This window comes from Emydura macquarii, unplaced genomic scaffold (assembly GCF_026122565.2).
Source record: "Emydura macquarii macquarii isolate MOO-44397 ecotype Brisbane River unplaced genomic scaffold, CSIRO-AGI_Emac_v2 contig_713, whole genome shotgun sequence".
NCBI lineage: Eukaryota > Metazoa > Chordata > Testudines > Chelidae > Emydura > Emydura macquarii.
Window position 1 is genome coordinate 129,166 of NW_027130850.1, and position 20,729 is coordinate 149,894.

A 20,729-nucleotide genomic window follows, 5' to 3' on the forward strand; every position below is an offset into this window, starting at 1 on the left:
CCAAATATGTATTTTGATCAAAAACGGACTTTTTGTCGGAATAAGAAATTGGTGAAAATTTTGTCTCCGTTCTGACCAGTGCCCAGTTAAAAATTCCATGATGGGAACGTGGTTATGGCCAACTCGCTCCCGGGTCCTTCCACTTCGATGGACAACGCTGACCCAAGCTCTGGCTGGATTCTCTGTTGTGTCCTTGGACGCATAAGAAATAATCTGGAGAAAGAACCTTTATCATACTGTCACCCACTGTGCTTTGTTTGTATCAGGCTGTTGGGATTTGGTTATCAGGTTTTATTGTCTATCACAGAGAAACAATGATCAGCTGGGATGTAGTCAGGCATTTGCTTAGATATTTAATGGAGTTTGTGCCTTACACAACATGTCAGCTCTGTGCATTATCAGATGCAACACACCCTTCTCCCCGCCCGGGATGAATGATTTAGCCAACAGCACGGAGAAAAATACCAGCATCCTCTATGTATCAGTGCTGAGCAGGAGAGGTTGATAGAACTGTCCAACAATCTCATGTTCCAATATGTTACATAGACACAACACAGGTCCATAAACACCCTGCCTCAGGAGCTCCATGAAGATTATCTCCATTTCTTTTTCACATCAGCCCTGAGATATTCAATGGGAGCTTTCAACTTAATTCAATGGGGGCTGATTGTCCAAATCACCCGGGCGGCTTTGAAAACACAGTAATGATCTAGGATTCTCTGCGTGTTTTTGTGAAAGCCACATATTGACCGATGGCTTTGCTCGCGGAGTCCCTGACCTCCCTGTTTCTCAGGCTGTAGATGAGGGGGTTTACCAGGGGAGTCACGACCGTGTAGCAAAGCGAGAGCACTTTCTTTAGCACTCCCAGTGTATCCAGTGTTGATAGCATGGAGACACTCAGTAGGGTCAGGTAGAAGATGGTCACCACGATGAGGTGAGAGGAGCAGGTGGAAAAGGCCTTTTGCCTCCCGGTGGTGGAAGGGATTCTCAGGATGTTACCGATGATACACACGTAGGACGTCAGGGTTAGGAGGAAAGGAGGCAGGGTGAACACACAGGCTAGTACGAAATTCAACGCTACGATAAAGTGTGTGTCCCCGCAGGAGAGCTTTAACAATGGGACGGGATCACAATAGAAATGGTCAATTTCATTTGAGCCACAGAATATAAATTGGGACATGAACAATATAATGATGGAAACAGCCAAAGAACCGTTTAGCCAGGACCCAGCAGCCAACTGGAGGCAAAACCTGGTGTTCATAAGTGTGGAATAGCGCAGGGGTTTACATATCGCTAAATACCGGTCGTAAGACATCACCGCTAGGAGATAGCATTCGGTAGCTGCCAGAGAAGCAAAGAAATACAGCTGTGTGATGCAGCCACCAACTGAGACGGTTCTGTCTCCAGTCAGGAGACTGGCCAGTATCCTGGGCAGGATGGTGGAGGAGTAGCAGATCTCCAGGCAGGACAAGTTCCCCAGGAAGAAGTACATGGGGGTGTGGAGGTGCTGATCAGCCACGATTAGCACCATGACGAGGCTGTTTCCAGCCACGGTTGCAATATAAATCACAAGAAACATCAGGAAGAGAAGAATTTGCAGGTCAGGCAGATCCCCAAATCCCAGGAGGATGAATTCCACGACGGCTGTTTGGTTTCCCCCGTCTGTGTCTGGCATGGGTTGAGACTAAGAAGAATAAAGCGAACTGTGGAATTGAATTGGAAGAATATGGAGCTGAAAGTTAGTCAAATGTCATGAATTAATTCCATAAATATTCACAAACTCTCCTGGTTACCAGCTGAAATTTTCAGGCTAAATGTTGTTACAAGGCTAAGTGGTTGCTTCCCCCCTCTCTCCCCCCCAAACACACACACACACGTGCATTTCTGGTTTTCTAAGATTTTAATAGAAGGAATTTTGGATACACTTTCAATGTTAAAAGTTATGGCTGTGGAAAAGTCAGCCAGACACAGGAAAATATGGAGGTAATTCCTATGTTTTGCCTGTGATCCGCAAGGAGATTTGTAAAAGGAAGAGGTATTTTAAGCAATAATCTGCCACCCCCAAAAGAGGGTAGAAAATGTTCTTTTTGTCTTTCAGAACTTCAAGAAAAGTGGGCATCAGCAAAACAGCTGAAGAACACCACCATGAATTTCTTATTGTAACAAAGATTGTGTTTTGTATTTTATGCTGTTTGTCTTGTTACAAACATTGTGTGGTATACTACATTAAGCAGAAGAGAATCAATGAGCACTGTAAACAAATATATATCAATGTGGATCTGGTACAAATGGGCTTGGGAAACCTTAAAGCAAAATGGAATATGTGGCAGTGGTTAAATATCACAACCTGGCTATTGTACAAAAACAAATGAATATAGGTAATAGAAATGCTTTGGTTATTGGATGTACTGAAATGCAAAGTCTCAGCTTGGCTACCTTAGAACATGAAATGTATTGGGTAATATCTGGAAATGTTAAAGTGTTATCACATTTGTTAAGGCAAAAAAAAGCAGGTCCTTGTTCTATATCTATAAATCAGCCTGGATACAATTCGTGTCAAGCACGGTCAGACCGGAGTTGTTGATGGGAGAAATCATTGTTAGAATGGCCCACCAGCAAACACCAGAGACAGAACTGTGGAAAGTTAGCCCGCTCCCAACCTTGCCCATGGGATCATTTTGGCTACCCCGTATTTCGAGCCAGTGGGCAGGAAGGGAGGGAAAGCTATAAAATTCCCGGGGTTGTGTTATTTGGGACCTCAAAAGTGGGCGTGCTCTTCCCTGCCTGTCGCCCCTGAACTGTGCAGCAAAGATATGTCATTGGGAACATGTGTATGGGATGAATTGGACAATGTAACTCAAGTACTGTATAATGGTTTGTGTGCTTGTGTAACCTGATGGGAAAAGGTATATTGGGAAAATGGAAATGTTAGCCACCCACCTGTAGACAAATGTAAATGTAATGTCTCTGTGATTTATACAGGAAACCATACCTATCACCTCCTCAAAGCAGAATAAAACCCTGCTGTTTATTTCATAAGTGTAACAATAGCTCTGGTGTCCAAGTAGAGATATGACAGATCGGGTCACATCTGGATCTACCCTCATATCCCTTCCAGTGACACACCGCAACTTCACCAGGATACTTAAACACACATTCCACGGCTGCCCATGGCCAGAATCACGGCAGGGCTCAGGAGGAACCAAAATCAATAAATATGTCAACTCAAATCCTGGGCTAAGATTCTTCCATACCATCTGGTGTCCAATCTTTTCTTAGAATGTATGGGCGTTCATCTAATAATAGATCTTGGTAAAGTTAGCATTTTAGGGTACTGTTGGGAAAGGAATAATTCCTTTCACCCCCTCGCCAGAGATTGCTTCATGTCTTAAATTGTGAAGCAGAGTCAAGTCTTCCTTAGTTCATGTAATGATGATGATGATGATGACATCCGGGGGTTGGACATGACTCTAGGGTGTTGGACTCAATGACCTCCTGAGGTCCCTTCCAATCCTAATCTATGATTCTATGACACGCGGAAGGACTTTTTTTCTGTTACAGATGCAAATCCCAGTGTTAACTATGTAGCAGTGATAAAACACAACTCTTTAGAGGGTGGAATTTAGGATGGGGCAAAACCCGGCTGATGTGTGAGCCTCTCCCAGGAGTGACCCTCTGCACTCCGTAACGATGGTGGGCTGATAAAACAGGAAGGAGAAAGGCACCGGGGAAGAAAGAGACCACCCCTGAACTCAGAAACCATCTGTCATAGGCTACGCTGTGATCTGGGCTAGTAACATTTTATCACCACTGACTCCCCCGTGGCCACTCACCCCAAGCCAGATGCCCAGCTGGTGTCAAGTGGCCATAGCTCCATGGGAATCAAGGACCTTTCACAAGACACATACTTCAGTTTCCCCATTGCTAAATGGTGCTATTAACACAGACTGGCTGTGCCGTGGGAAGGGGAAGCTAAAACTGTTAATATTCTCAAGGCATATCTGTGCCCCTATTTGGCAGGTGATATAGAAACGCAGTCAGGAAGCTTACCTGGCCGGCTGGAGTTTGAAGCAATGAGCTCTTATTTCTCAGGGCTGGAATGGATGAGCAGCGGCTGCAGCCTGTCTTAGAACACGCTCTTCCCCCTCCATGTATAAAATGCCGAGGTCTCCTAGTATTTGTGTCCTTCTCTATGGAAGTCTGCATTTCCCTTGTGAAAGGGGGGAGCCTGGGGAGACAGCGCTGTGTTTTCTGTGCAGACGGTGCAAACAACTGACCTGGTGCAACCAGCATCCCACGCCCACCAATCGCCTTCCTGCTGCCTGTTGCATGAGATCATTGATGTGCACGGCTGAAATGTCACACAGCGTCTACAGAGGCATGGCCCTGCAGAGACCGACCCTGCTGCATCATCTTCACTCATCCCAGCTGTCCCACGGCCTCCAGTGGAACAACTGCATGAATAACCATGGCTAAGGCGAGTCAGGCCTGCCGGACTGGGTGTTGGAGCCGTGTTGTTTAACCCCCTCCTCGCTCAGTTCCCAAACACAGTTCGCTGCAAAGCAACAGTCCAGCGTCCACTCCGCAGGCAATGAGATGGGTTTATTGGGGTCTGTAGCAAGGCGCTGTGGCCTTCCTCCGAGCCTGGGCCTGAGGAAGGGTCACCCTGCCCCCGGTGGACAGAACCAGCCCCTGCAGGCCCAGCCACCCGGAAGCAGAGGGGTGGAGCCAGGCCTAGGCTTGGCAGTATAAAAGACAGGCCCAGAGCTCAGTCTGGGAGAGATGGCCACTGGAGGCAGATGTGCAGCCATGCTGGCTGAGGCCTAGGCTGGAGCGGAGCTGATACCAGGGAAGCTCGCCTCCTGGAGCAGAGACTCCAACCATCCCTGGACTGACCTGGGCCTGGAGACTGGGTAGGGCCTTCTTATAGCTGAACCTGGCCACCCGGCCCCGGTGGTGGGACCTGGCCACCCGGCCCCAGTGACTGGACTGAGACTCCTGAGCAACCTGGATGGGAGCTACCCCCCGAGGCTGGGTGGGACCTGGAGGGGCTGCCTGATGCCAAGCCCCCAGAGATGGGGCAGGACCTGGATGAGCTGCCTGAGGCCAAGCCATTCCTTGAGCCCTGTGACCTTGAGGAGCTGTCCCTCGCAGAGGAGCTCCCTGCCTTGTGGACGAGGAGGGACTGGCGAGCCTACCCTGGGCCGTGTACCCCAGCGACCCTGAGGATCCTGACGAGCCAGGTACCTGGGGATCAGGGAGGAAGTGGCCCAGGGACAGCCATAGTCCGGGCCGGGGCACTAGACTGCTTACTTGTCCACCCTGCCTAAGGGCCGGGACGACAGACTCCTAAACGACTGCTAATTCCCCTTAGCAGAGGTGCTGTGGCCTTCCTCGGAGCCTGGGCCCGAGGAAGGGTCGCGATGCACCCGCTGAGCCGTGCCGCCCGCTTACAGGGTCAAACAGGCAAGCATCAAATTACAGCCCTTCACACCAGCCCGGCTTGTCTCTATACACGGATAGTATTCCTTCCCCCTCACCATAGCTCTGTGCACTGAGAGAACGCCCCTTTCCTCTAACTATGGCTCCATACGCCACTGGAGCACCCTGTTTCCCCTCCTTCTTCTTGGTAGGCTTAATTATACCTGTAGCCCCCCAGTACCACCTCTTCCAATATATGGTCATGTTACTTTTTGGACGGTCTTAGGTATAGGGTCTTTACACCTCCTTTGTACCCCATAGGAGGGGACAGGGAATGCGGTTACATCTGGCCATCTTCCAGTAATCTCAGTGCTTTTCTCCTCTCCCTCCGTGCTGCTGGGTTACTATAGGAACGTTTACTCGGATCTGTCCCTTTATCTTCTCTCATTACAGAGAGGCAAACTTTTACTCTCTTTGGGGGCGAGATTAACCTTGAGTTTTCACTCCCATTCCTTTCTTATTTGCCTTCTAGTTTTCTTGGGTTAGAAGCAAGGCCAAAAGCAAGATTATTATTTCGTCTTTCACCTTATTTACTTCACATTCTCCCAACACAAACTGAATGTAAAGTAAAATGAATCTGTAGTTTGCAAATGAGAGAGTTGGCTGAGAGGAAATCTCATCTTACACAGACAGGCACACAAGGCCAGTAGAAATAGTTCTCCCAAGGAATTTGGACATGATTACTAATTACTATTGACTCCCATCTGCTGAGTGGAAGCAGAATTCAGGGCCTTGCAGATTGGTTTGTCATGACAGGAGACTCCAGTGAGGTGGAGTTTGGGTAATTTGTTGATGTAACTTTTTTTATGGACACTACAAGCATCAGTCCTGGAGCAGAGATGGTCACAAACACCATGCAGGGGGGGGTCTTATCTTTTGAGGATCTCAGCCCAAACTCCAGGAGCTGGGCTAGCTTGCAAGGACCTTCCCCCACACAATGATTACAGTCCAGGCACTAAGGGTGAAAGCTGGGTCATCCCCGGTGAGTGAGAGCTGGACACAGGCCAGGCAGGATCCTCTTCCGAATTGCACGGCACCAGAGTGAGAATACCCGGAAGCTCCTCTCTATACTGTTGCATGCACAAACTGTTCACATATTTCTGATGCAATGTTCTCTGGTGGTCAGTTTCCTAACATCTATTGCAATTGCCTCCTCGAAGTTCCAGTGTGTTCCTGGCATGTGCCATATGGGCTGCTTGACCGTTTCTGCGTGTTGGGTTCTAATTCCGGAGAGGTTTCTGCCTCTCCCAAAGGAACAGAAAATAAATCCTTTGGAATGGGAAAGGAAACGTCCAGGATTCTCAGTCCTGAGACTGCCGTGGGAAACCCTGTTTTAAAGTGCATGCCTTATGTTTTCTGTTCTCTGTGATTTGGTTAACATTCCTCTGAAGTGTCGCTCAGGAGTTCTCCGGTCTGTAACTGCAGAAGTGCCCGAGAGATTGTAGGGATGAGAGCAGGAAAAGGCTTTCCGTAAACGTATCCTCTACCTTCAGCTGCCGCTGCCTGGTTACCGTTCCCACAGCGGGTCAGAAGAGATGGACAGTGCAAAGCGGTAAAGATGAATTTTTCTGTCCATCTAGCTTTGTCTATACAGGGACTTTTCTCGGTTTAACTAAGCTGCTCAGTGGTGTGGATTTCTCAGTGACGTAGTTAAACTGACCTAATTTTTAGGTGTAGACCAGGCCTGAGACGGGGGACTCCTGTGCTGTGTGTGTAGACAGAACAAAGAGCAGCCCAATGCATTCAGCCCTCTAAACACTCTTGACCTCGCTGGATGGGAGAATTGCTTTGCCTGATTGGAGTGTAGGCTGGGGTTGTCAAAGGAGCTGGTCTGGGCTCATCTGGCCTTTATTAAGCAGCATCTCTCTGGGCGTGTCTGGTCTTCTCTTTTGATAAATAAGACATTAAACCCTCCAACTCCTTGCCCTGTGCGGAGCAGAGCAGCCTGGCCGGGCCGCACCCTCCCCGCCCAATTCCGTATTTTGCAGGACATTGCGTGGTCGTTGTGGGACGTGGAACAAAGGATCCAGTTGCGGGACTGTCCTGCGATTTGCGGGACAGTTGGTCGCCCGATGACGCCGATCAATCAGCCAGGACAGTGCACATGCTAACTTCTCAGCTGTGACCCTAGGCAGCCACGCAGCTGTATTTAGACAGTATCGCTGTCCCCTGCTCCGTCCTCCCAGCCCAAAGCAGCGTGGGCTAGGGTATTGGGCACTGGAACTCTGTATTTGCTTCCTGGCTCCGCCACTTACTTGTTGCGTGGCCTGGGGAAAGTCACCTCATTTCACTCTGCCTCTGTTTCCATTCCCACCCTTGCTCTGCTTTGTGTGCGCAGAACGTCAGGGCCCGTCTCGTACCGTGCGTTCCAGCCATGGGAGCTCAGTGAGGCTGTGATCTTGGAGAGGGCATGAAAGCACAGCCGTCGTACGCAGAAATACCCCCCCAGATTGTGCCTGTCTGCCCATTGCTCTCTCGCGCTGATGGGAAAGAAGTGGAAGGGGCGATGTCTGGGGATCACCACCCTGAAGTTAGCGGGCCTGGGACCAAAACCAGCACCTGCTGGTGGTGAAACCCTAAGTTTTCATCTCACCGCTGTGGTGACAATTTGAGGTGGAGAGATCAGGGTCCGTTCACAGCGCCTTGGACAGGGAGAAAGTGGCGGAAGAGGCACGTTGTTAGTGGGCCGTTTGCCACCCAAAAAGCCCCGGTACGGGTTTGGGATTCTGGCTCTCATGAAGCAGTGAGGATTTTGGCAGTGGGGGACTTGCTGCCTCCTTTTTCCCTTCCGTAGACATCACCCTGGCCTGGCTCAAGCCCGGATGTCCATGTGGCAACCGTCTACCTTAGGCTGAGATTTTCATGAGGGATTTGAGTGCCCCGTTCCGGTTAATGGGGGCAGATGAGAGAAATCCCTCGGGAAATCTCAGCCTTTGCGTGAAGTTCCATTGCGCACTGAAGGGCTTAGGGGGATTACGAGGGGGAAGCCCGTGTTCCTCTCCCCGCAGCATGGCTGGGGTAGAACGGCCAGCACAGATTGGGAGATCAAAGGCAGCCCTCGGTGGGTCCCTCACTCCACCGCCCACCACTCAGCAACCCCGAGTGTCACGTGCTGTCTAGGAGGGGAAAACTCTCTCTGCAGACGTTCCCAGTCCACTCCCTTCTCACTGCACATTCCAGCTACCGTGGGTCTTCTCTCTAGTCCCTCAAGCAGACTCTCAGGAAGGCAGATCCTATTCCAGTTTCCCCTGCAGCATTAAGTGTTAGCTACAGCAGTAACTTCAGGCCTCAGCGGTCTTCCTTGGAGGCGGTTAGAAAATGGAGCTTTTCTCTGCAGCAAAGGTTGATGAAACAAGGGGGAAAATCGTTTTCTTGGAAACTTTTCATAGGAAAATGTGACATTTCATTGAAAAAATGATAACCCAAAAAGTGAGAGAGACAGGGTGAGGGAAGTCATATCTTTTATAGGGCCAACTTCTATTGGAGAGAGAGACACGCTTCCTAGCTTACAGAGCTCTGCTTCAGGCCGGGGAAACTTATTGAGGCCACGTCTACACGACAGCTGCATATCGGTGTAACGACATGGCTCAGGGGTAATCCACAGTCTGACCTAACACCCTCCTCCCCCCCCTGTTTAGACAGTGCTATGTCCCTGGGAGACCTCCAGTTGTCTCTTGCAGAGACGGACTAAGGGCTGGTTCTCACTACAGCGTTCTGCTGACAAACGTCAGCGTTTGTCGACAAAGCAGGGGAGGCGTGCGCACTGAAATGCTCCTCCCACCGATGGGATTGTCCTGCAACACCGACATTGTAAAGCCCCCTCAACGAGAGCTGCACGGCTTTTGTCAGAGCAGTTAGGGCGAATCATAGAATATTAGAGTTGGAAGGGACCTCAGGAGGTATCTAGTCCAAGCCCCTGCTCAAAGCAGGACTAACCTCAGCTATATCATCCCAGCCAGGGCTTTGTCAAGTCGCAGCTTAAAAACCTCTAAGGATGGAGATTCCACCACCTCCCTAGGTAACCCATTCCAGTGCTTCACCACCCTCCTAGGGAAAAACTTTTTCCTAAAGTCCAACCTAGACCTCCCGCCCGGCAACTTGAGACCGTTGCTCCTTGTTCTGTCATCTGCCACCACCGAGAACAGCCTAGCCCCATCCTCCCTGGAACCCCCTTTCAGGTAGTTAAAGGCTGCTATCAAATCCCCCCTCATTCTTCTCTTCTGTAGACTAAACAAGCCTAGTTCCCTCAGCCTCTCCTCGTAAGTCTTGTGCTCCAGCCCCCTCATCATTTTTGTTGCCCTCCGCTGGACTCTCTCCAACTTCTCCACATCCTTTTTGTAGTGGGGGGCCCAAAGCTGGACACAATACTCCAAATGTGGCCTCACCAATGCCGAATAGAGGGGAATAATCACTTCCCTCCATCTGCTGGCCAATATGCTATTAGCCTTCTTGGCAACCAGGGCGCACTGCTGACTCACTACGAAGCACTCCTGTAACAGACCCCTAACCTATGACTGAGTTACTGACGTCCTCAAATCATGGTTTAAAGACTTCAAGGTACCGAGAATCCACCAGCAAGTGGCCCGTGCCCCACGCTGCAGAGGATGGTGAAAACCCCCCAGGGCCTCTGCCAATCTGCCCTGGGGGAAATTCCTTCCCGACCCCAAATCTGGTGATCAGCTAAATCCTAAGCATGTGGGCAAGACTCACTCATCTCACTGGAGTAACTCCTGATTTATTCCAATGGCAACAGAACCTGCCTGGTGCAAAGTAGGGGCAAAATGTGTGAATGGCTGTAGGAGGCCCACTTTGCATGGCCTGGAGTCGGAGCAAGTGACTCTGCGTCTCTCACTTTGCCCATATGGAAAGTGGAGATTCAGTTCAATATGCAAGATGGCTCCTGCCTCCAGAGGTCAAGCGGACACCTGAGTTTTCTCTTTTCCTATCAACCCCTCAGGCCCCAAAGTATACTTGACTAGAAACACTATATGCCAGTTTCATGTGGCTTCGCTGCCTTTCCTGTGAATGCCAAGAACCCATGGTGCTAAACAAGAGTGAGAGAGAAAAAGAGAGAGAGAAATTGTGTATGGAGATAGGTAGGTAGGTAGAGAGATGGTGGGCATGTATGGGGGATGGATAGATAGATAGATGATAGGCTGGAGTGCTTAGTAAAGGTCAGACTGTGATTCCTTCACTCATATTGGTAAACCGTTACTGTCACTCGTAGCTCCCTTGACTGCAGCGGGACTGTTTGAGTGTGTAACTCTTCACTAATGGGACCAAGGGGTTCGTTAGCTGGCCCTCAGTTAGCTCCCAGAACTGGTCACTGGCACCTGAGGGGGCAGATTTTAACCAGTGTGACATGGACACAAACACAATCTGTATCCCCATTCTCGGAGCCGAGCAGCCCTTAACTGTTCTGATGGTTCTGCTAACAGCACGGGGACCAAACTCTTCCAGGGCGTAATCTCCCTGCCTAGAGTGGAGTTACTCCTGGAAGCAATCTGGCCCAAATAAGGGAGGTTAGCCGATGTTTTGTTTCCGCAAAATTATGAATTTTATTTCCGATCTGAGAGTTCAGGTATGGACTGATCATTTTGTGAAAAGTGTTTGCTCACAGGCAAAATTACATTTTTGTCTTTAATCATTTAATCAACAGTGAGGTGGCAAAATTTGCAGATGATACAAATGAGTCAAGATAGCTAAGTCCAAAGCTGACTGCAAAGAGTTACAAAGGGATCGCACGACACTGGATGCCTGGGCAACAAAATGGTAGATGAAATTCAATTCTGGTCAGAGCAAAGTAATGCACCTTGGAAGAAGTGATCCCAACTATATATACAAAATGATGGGGTTTAAATTAGCTGTTGTCACACAAGAAAGAGTTCTTGGCCTCATTGTAGATAGTTCTCTGAAAACATCTGCTTAATGTCCAGCAGCAGTCAAAAAAGATAACGGAATGTTAGGAACCATTAGGAAATGGATAGATAATAAGACAGAAAATATCATAACGCCGCTATATAAATCCATGGTAGGTTCACACCTTGAGCACTGTGTGCAAATCGGGTTGCCCCATCTCAAAATAGAGATATTAGAACTGGAAGAAGTACAGAGAAGAGCAACAAAAATGATTAGGAGAATGGACCAGCTCTAATATGAGGAAAGATTCCAGCGACTGGGATTGTTCATCTTGAAAAAGAGATGACTCAGGATGGATATTATGAAGGTCCATAAATTCATGATTGGTGTGGAGAAAGTGAATAGGGATGTGTTATTTACCTCTTCACAGAACACAAGAACCAGACATCACTCAGTGAAATTCATAGGAATAGGTTTAAAATAAACGTAAGGAAGTATTTCTTCACACAACGCACAGTCAGTTTGTGGAAGTCTTTGCCAGGGGATGTTGTGGAGGCCAACAGTATAACTGGGATTAAAAAAGAATGATATACATTCATGGAGGATAGGTCCATCAATGGCCATTAGCCAGGATAGTCAGAGAAGCAACCCTATGCTCTGGCTGTCCCTAAACCTCTGACTGCTAGAAACTGGAGTATACAACAAGAGATGGATCATTTGATAAACTGCCCTCTTCTGTTCACGCTCTCTGGAGCATCTAGTATCAGCTGCTGTCAGAAGACAGAATACTGGGCAAGATGGACCACTCTTCTGACCCAATATGGCCATCCTTATGTTCAGTGTAGGCGCTAGGCTGCTCCCATCGGTGCAGGTAATCCACTTCCCCAAGAGTGGTAGCTAAGTGTATGAAAGAATTCTTCCCTTGATGTAGTGCTGTCTAAACTGGGGATTAGGTCGGGGTGTGGATTTTTCATCCCCCCCTCTCCCTCCAAGCAAGGTAGCTGGGTCTATCTAACTTTTTAATGTAGAGCAGGGCCTAAATGTGTACGGCCTTAGTTCAGATTTTCTTAATTCCACTTCCAAGGTGAATTGAACTGAACCAAACGAAGGCCACTGTAATTCTAAATGAAAGTGTCCACAGAAGGGTTTAATGCAGTTTAACTAATCCATTTTTAATCCACACCTTCAGCTAGCTTGGATTAATTTTCTTGAATATCTCCATGTGGACAAGCCCCTCGAATGTCAAATCCATTATATTTACTTGAGTCACCCCTGATATACACCAGAGTGAGTGAGAGGAAGAGAATCAGCACCATATACTTCCATGGAGTTACTCCTGATTGACACAAGGGGAAATAAGAAGAGAAACAGACCCATTTACTCTCATGTCGTTACTCCTGATTGACACTGAGGTGAAAAGAGAATGTAAGCCTACATCTTCCCTCTCACCCTGGAATACCACAGAAAAATAGAAGGTCAGGGTTGGAAGGGAGCTCAGGAGGTATCTAGTCCAACCCCTTGCCCAGAGCAGGACTAACCCCAACTAAATCATCCCAGCCAGGGCTTTGTCAAGCTGCACCTTAAAAACCTCTAAGGATGGAGATTCCACCCCCCCCCCCCAGGTAACCCATTCCAGTGCTTCACCACCCTCCTAGGGAAAAAGTTTTTCCTAATGTCCAATCTAGACCTTCCCCACTGCAACTGGAGACCATTGCTCCTTGTTCTGTCATGTCAAAGTCTTTATAGATTATGATAATATTCCAGAACGTATGGGTCTTTCCCACCATCCTGTTAGAGCAGCCCTGGCTCCTCCACCCAGCAGTTTCTTACCCCATATGTAGAATCAAGAACCTTCACCCTACCTTGAACATACAGAAGATGCCATGAAATCCCCAGACTTTCCTTCTAAGGAATGATCCGCTATCTTTGTGCTGTCCCACTGATTTTAACTTGGCGAGGGAGGTAGATTGGCTAGGATGGACAAGTCTGTCTTTAATGCCTCCTATTGGTACATAGCACCAATAGGAACACACGCAGGCAATTACCGTCCCTTACAGAGTCATTTCAGATAATCGAACTGCAGCATGCAAATGATCAGGAGAGGAAGAGTGCAGATTGGGTGAGTCACCATGGCCCCACTGAAGAGTGACTTGAGCTGTTGACATAGCCGTGTGTACAATTGATTCCTAATTTAATAATTAGACACAATTTTCTTAACAATTTGGCTTCATTGAAACCCATTGAAACTGGTGCCCACACATATATTTCAAATGAGTTATAACATTGTAGAAAGTGTGAAGAATACTTTTTATTCCAGATTTAAGATCACTTGGGACAAAGCAAGGAGAGATGACAAAAGCTAAATTTATTAAAGAGCACATTTTTAATTATTTTATTCTCCTGAATTAATTAAGATATATTTGCAAACTCAGAGAATAAGTAACACAGCCACACTCAGAGACTAAGTAGTCGAAGTTCAGGGTGAATACGCGTTAGTCTTCAGATAATAGAGTAGGAGTGAGGTGCAGGGAATGTCTCAGGATTTGGCTTCTTGTCCTACTTTCCCCCCAAGTTTTATCACGTGACCACACCTGTGCTCCACTCTTGGATTCAGGACATGAGTTCATGAGTTCAACAGGCACATAAAGATGAGTATGCACTATTCATATGTTTACGTTTGCAAGCTTATATTCCCAATGGGTGGTCCATTATCTATCTATCCCCTTACACCCTATCCATCTATCCATCCATTCATCCATCCCCTTACACTCTATCTAGCTATCTAGTTATCTATCATCTTAGCTTGAAATATCCATTTTCCTGTAAAAGACAAAAAATCTAATGCCAGCTTTACTCAAAGCTTCCTTTACGTCCTTGTTTCTCAGGCTGTATATGAGGGGGTTGAGCAGTGGGGTCAGCACTCCATAGAAAACAGAGAATATTTTGTTCAGGTCCCTCAGTGCATCAGAGTTTGATAGCAGATACACAGTGACTAACGTCCCATAGAAAATTGTCACCACAATAAGGTGGGAGGAGCAGGTGGAAAAGGCCTTTTGCCTCCCGGTGGTGGAAGGGATTCTCAGGATGGTGGCGATGATGGAAACGTAGGATGCCAGGGTCAATGCAAATGGGGGCAGGGTGAACATGGAGGCGATTATCAAAGTAGCAACGTCCAGCGAGTGTGTGTCACTGCAGACCAGCTTTATTATTGGGTTTAAATCACAAAAGAAATGGTCAAGTTCATTGGTGCTGCAGAAAGTGAGTTGTAACATCAGTGACATGGTTGGCAAAGGAGCCAGAAATCCACTTACCCAAGAGCCAGCTGTCAACTGGAGGCAGAACTTCCCATTCATAAGAGTTGCGTAACGCAGTGGTTTGCATATCGCTAAATACCGGTCGTGAGACATCACAGATAAGAGGAGACACTCGGTCGCCAGCAGGAAACCAAAGATATAGAACTGTGTGATGCAGCCACTAAATGAAATGGTCTTGTCCCCACTCAGGAGACTGGCCAGCATCCTGGGCAGGAGGGTGGAGGTGTAGCAGGTCTCCAAGCAGGACAAGTTCCCCCGGAAGAAGTACATGGGGGTGTGAAGGTGCTGATCAGTCACAATGAGTGCAAGGATGAGGATGTTCCCAGCCACGGTCACAATGTAGATCACTAGAAACAGCAGGAAGAGAAGGGTCTGCAGTTGAGGGAGATCCCCAAATCCCAGGAGGATGAATTCTGTGATGGTCGTTTGATTTCCCTGGTGTTTGTTTGCCGCGGGTTTCATCTACGGGAAATAAAACAAATTCTGCCATGTATAGTCTAACATCCTTTTCAAAACAGTCAGTATTTTAATTCTGGCTTTCCCCTACCGGTTACCATCCGAATGGTGGAGTCAGAACTTGACATGGCAGAGACATTCTGGGTTAAATTTTCAAAAGCGTCTAAGTTCAATCTCACTGGAAATGTTTCTTATGTCTGATATCTCTATGGCTGAACTCCTCTCACCTTTAGCCTCCTTAACATTCTTGTATATTACTTTAGCCAGAATGCCTGTGAATATCAGTGGCATTTAAGAGAATTAAATGCCACTTTCTTGTGTTCATACGAAAATATCAGTCATATCCCATGACTGAGATAATACCTCACTTACCCATATTTACACTGCAGATTCCAATGGAGTAGATTTGACTCCAGGGAGTTGAGATCTCCTGACTCCTCCACACTTTGACCATGGTCTTGTTACTTTTTTCCTCTATGCCCCCGTCCCTCCTCTACAAAATCATTGATGATGATCCCATTTATCTTTTCTTCATGTGATCTGAAATGTATGAAACATATGCTCAGTTGCTGTTGTGTAAAATGGAGATGATATGTGTGACACTGCAAAATTATTTAATATCTATGATAATGAGTGTTATACAACAGCCAAGGCTATGTCTACATTGATGGGTGCAAATCTGCCACCAACAGATCTATCTATCTGGATTGATTGAGCGGAAGCGAAGATCTGCTCAATCGATCCAGAAGTCGATCTATTAAAACCACCTCCTGAAAAAGTGTAGCGTTGCATCAATGGGTACGCATTTCCCATCGGCGCAGTGTGGTGAAAACGGCACGCAAAATGGAAGTTACAAAGTTGATGCTTGAAAGCTCTACGTAGCTTGCATATCTCCTGTCAACTGCCGCTGAATTCTTGCATAAGTGTAGACCATGCCTAAGTGTTGTCATACACAAGACCATAGATAACATTAGTACACTGTGGGAAGAGACACTAAGAATACCTCACAGTCACTGTTCCTAGATGTGGGCCTCTCAACGCTCCCATTGTTTCAGCCATTCAGTGTCGATGGCTCTTGATGACATTGAGACTGCTCTACGGGCATCACTTCCCCAGGACCTGTTCATGTTTCCTGCTACAGAAGAGGTGATCTCATCCAGAACAATGGTCACAATTAGAAATAGCGTTCATGAAACCAAATGGTATTAACAACTGGATGAAGACATACACCTCAAACTATAACATCAACCTTAGCCAAGGTAGCACTAATCTAGCTATCCATCTGGTCTTCTTTAAGATGTTCAGAAGATGTGGCATCAAACGTGTGTTTTACACACATAATTTTTAAAGATTTCCTCCCACCTATATTATCTATATACTGATCAAATCTTTTCAAAAGGTATGCTCATTTCTCGACAAGGGTATGTATGCCCCGTTCTTTTTGATAGCCATACAACACCTAGAATTTATGAGTAACATTTTCAAAAATGCCCAAGGGTCAGATTTTGAAAAATATTCAGGCACCTAAACCTGTGGATAGGCTTCTGAACATCTTAAAGAAGACCAGTCAACACCCAGATCCAGAGAGCTCAGCAACACATGGGGTAACAGTGGTGGGATCCAATCACAAGAGGCCATGCTTCATTCGGAGAAGGGAATATGGCACCTTTGTTATAGTTGCATTTAGGTTTTGCCATGGATAGAAACTTGAAACCTCCCCAGTTAAAGAAATCTACAGGCATATTCAGTAATAATAATAATAGTAACAATAGTAATCCAACAGACCCCTCACAGGGATTTTTGGCTTCTAAAGGGTTCTGATGATCATTAGAAATTTGCTGCTAAAATAACTGTTTTTATGGCTTTAGTTATTTGAGCCTCAACTGAATTTGTATCCCAGTTCCTGATGTTAAAAAGCACTGAGAGTGCTGAAATTTGGGAACAGGAAATCCTGACCTAACATACGTGGAAATATGGAAAGATGTTGCTGATTTATTCAACATCACAGCAGAGGCTATGTGGGAAATTATTCCAGAGGGGTAGCCATGTTAGTCTGTATACAGCAAAAACAACGAGAGTCCTGTAGCACTTTAAAGACTGTGTTTCCAGTATCTTGTTGTTTTTTGGGGGGAAATTATGAACACCCAAGCACTTTTCATGACTCCATCCCCTACACAGGCAAATACACACGTAAAACCCAACGTTCCAGGATGAAAATAAAGGACTTGCAATCCTTGCACACACATTCAAGTGTGTATGCTGTTGTCAGGTGATCCTTGTAAATTTACACTGACTGTAAGGGCATGCCTTACACAGTGGGAACATGTAATTCAGATTACGGAGCCACCCAGAAGGTAATTAATCCACCCTGGAATTTTGGCTGAAATCAGAATGAAGGGGCTGCGGTTTTCAAAATGGGCAAAGGGTTTTCAATGGGATTTATTCACCTAATTGCCATAAAAGGAGATTTTAAAGAGGAAAAAAAAGGCAGTTAGGTTGAAAGGTAACTTATTCTCTATCCATAGAGACACAAAAAAAATACAATGCATGTGGGCTTATATCAAATGCCAAACTTTGGCCATGACTGATTGGGTTGATATTAAAACTTATGTAATAATACTGCAGGAGTGTCCCCCTGTGTGTCACTCTGAAATCTAGTAAGCCTGAAAATCAAACAGGAATCCCACAATTGGTGGAAAGATGGACACATTGGTGAGGGCATGTACAAAAAAATAGGACAATCAAGTAGGGAGAAAGTCAGAAAAGCTAAAGCAAAAATGAGTTACACCGAAAAAAGGAACATAAAAGGGACGAAGGAGAGGAATTATAACTACATTACAAGCAAAAGGAAAATGAAGGAAAGTGTAGGTCCCCTAGTCAGCGGGGAAGGAGAGATGATAATAGATGACATCAAAAAGGATGACAAATCAACACAACAACCTACACAAAAACACCACCAGTGCTCACAATAACCTTACACATACATAGCCCCGCACCGCAGCACATTCTCACACAAATCAGCACAAGTCTTTCAGCACAACACAACCCACACACAAATCACACAACAACCCGCACAAACATTAGCCCAAACCTCACACTGCAGCCTAGATTGTCTGTTAAGTTTGTGCAAAGTGATGGAAACAACTACAAGAATGGTTGAGACCTCCTTCTGTTTAGATTAGGACCAGATTCAATTATTCCTGGGATTCACAGTCTGTTATCATTCACTTTTCAAGTTCTCAGCCACATTTTGGCTTTTTCAGTTATGTGACTTTACACATTACACCTGTGCAATTCCACAGGTATTCAGCTACTCGTGACGAGGTAAACAGATTGCGTCCAAGGATAGAAGATAGCACCAACAACTTGTCTGACATGGCAGCAAAAGCTCAAGAAACGTTTCAAAGAAGAGGGACCTCAGACAAATTGGAAAAGATTCATTTTAAGTTTTTAATAACCTTTGATTAATCACTATCGGGTGGAAACCAAGAGGTTACATTCATTTCCCCTTCCTGCCATGTCCCTCCCTTCTCTTCCTTTGCGTCCCGTTCCTTTACCTTCCTGTTCTTCTGATTTTTTTAAACCTGTTCTCCAGAAAAAAAAACCCCAATAAAATAGAAAAAACGAGTGTATTTATCAGTGCATTACAGTAACGGAGTGAATATTTAAAATGAAATGAAAGATTTAAACCTTTTGAAGAGTGTATTAGGAAGCAATACCGCTCTCACTTACCCCAGCATGAATCATAAGTAACTGCACTGAAGTCAGTCGAGACGCACCGCTATAAAACTGGGGCTAGCAGAGAATGACACCAGGAAAGAGATGTCTTCGTCTGCCTCTTCGATTTGTTAATGTCTCGATATTCCTGCCTAACACACATGCACAGACACAAAGTGTCCCTTTTTCAGCACCATTCCCCATGTGCTGGGCTGCAGTCACCTATATCTGCTTTTCTTACCACACGGGAATTCTTCCCAAAGAGACTCTACTGCGATGTTACCAGGCAGCCTGGGCCGCCCTTATAACCACTGGCGAAGAGGTCAGCCTGCCCGAATGCTGCAAGGTTTTCTCAAACCGCGATGGGATTTAGAAAGGACGGCTTCAATCTGCGGGTGCTGGAATAGCTGAGGGGCAGTCGCTTGGCTGTCAGACAAAGCACAGTATGACTGCGGGACACCTAGCCATTGCTTCGCAGTGGCTGTGCTGTAGAACGGTGCTATGTCGCTGTATTGCGATGTGTTGACACACTGACACAGGACGGAGACGTTGTCAAAAAGTAGCCAGCCAGGTGCACCATGGTTTAGGGGGCTCTCCAGCACCCTCTTTTCATACCAGGGAGCAGATCCATCCCTGCTGTGTTCCAGTATCTTTGATGGTGTTAGACCATCAATACCTCATACCACTTACTTCCCTTCGTCAGCATTTTAGGATCTCCATCAGTCTTCCCACGGGCGGAAAGGAAGGGAAATGTCTCTCTTCCTCCTCCAGAGTGCTGAGTATCTTCTTTCCTCCTTCATGTCCCAGCCCTTCCTGGAGTATGATCCTCCCACCACACTGTATGGATACTTCAAACCGTGTTGTCCACTCAGGCAGAAAGGAAGAACCGGGCTCCTGGGTGCAGTTGTTCCCTTTCCTCAGCACCCCCTGTCCTTTCCCATGAATCACACTCAAGGACAGGGGAGTTGCGCCTCTCACCAGTCAGGTATGGCTCTGCCTCAGTTCTGCAATAGCCTGGAAGGAGCCTTTCTCATACATAATCTCCAGGAAAACCAGCTACATGTAAGGGGGCTGTCATCCCCTTCCTGAAACACGGTGTCTGTTTGGTTGGGTGTCTTCCAAAACTTTATGTTTGGTTTTTTTTGTTTGGTGGTTTGGTTGGGTCTCTCCCAAAACTTTTTACATTTTACACATGCTTTTTACAATACATCGTACTTAGCAATGACGTAAGGAACCTTTTGCCTCTATCCTCTAAACCAATGGCGTTCACAGGTTAGCATAAGCGAAGCACAGTCCTATGAGCCTTAGCATAGCTAAAATGGCTTTAGGGTTACCCTAGAGTTTGGGGAACTGGGAATATCTTGCTTAAGAGGGGAGTTGGTACATAATCAGCACTGAACTGATACTAGGTTTGGATATTTTAGGGTAAAATCATTGGCAGATGTTTGATGGCAAATTCTCTTTGGCAACAGTTGGCGTAAATGGTAAAGAGCTAAAAGGCATTAATGGATTAGCCTAAAGGATAATGGCACCATGGTATTCTTAGGGTGTGGAAGTTATCTATGGACATGGGAGGCTGGGCATTAGAATGGATATTCATGGCAGTCCCTAAACCCTATCATATGACAGGCCAGCAGGTAAGAGTGAGAGAGCTTTCATCATTAGACCCTGCATTGTCATTGTTCATTACCGACCCTCAGGGCTGGTCCTGTGGCTCTTACCACCAGACCCCCAAGGAAGGATGTGAGTATTTAAGTATATGAGCATATGCAGGCAAGGAGATCCCTAATGTTATATTACTGCTATTTGCGTATGTGGTTTGGAGCTCTCTTGTCTTTACTGATTGCACCAGTAAATGTGGCTAAGGTTTACCGAAGGTGTCATAGCAACACAGTCAGGTCC

General features: G+C 46.5%; 2 protein-coding genes across 2 annotated transcripts; both read right to left on the reverse strand.

The window, feature by feature from the left end:
- Nucleotides 1-709: 709 nt before the first annotated feature.
- Nucleotides 710-1,722, reverse strand: LOC137149184 (olfactory receptor 6C75-like). The gene has a single exon (XM_067542546.1). It carries the CDS (start codon nucleotides 1,673-1,675, stop codon nucleotides 710-712), a length of 966 nt encoding a protein of 321 aa, XP_067398647.1. The 5' UTR covers nucleotides 1,676-1,722.
- Nucleotides 1,723-14,138: 12,416 nt separating this feature from the next.
- LOC137149174 (olfactory receptor 5AP2-like) lies at nucleotides 14,139-15,116 on the reverse strand. The gene has a single exon (XM_067542539.1). The coding sequence runs from the start codon at nucleotides 15,114-15,116 to the stop codon at nucleotides 14,139-14,141; it is 978 nt and encodes a 325-aa protein (XP_067398640.1).
- Between the last annotated feature and the right edge of the window lie 5,613 nt (nucleotides 15,117-20,729).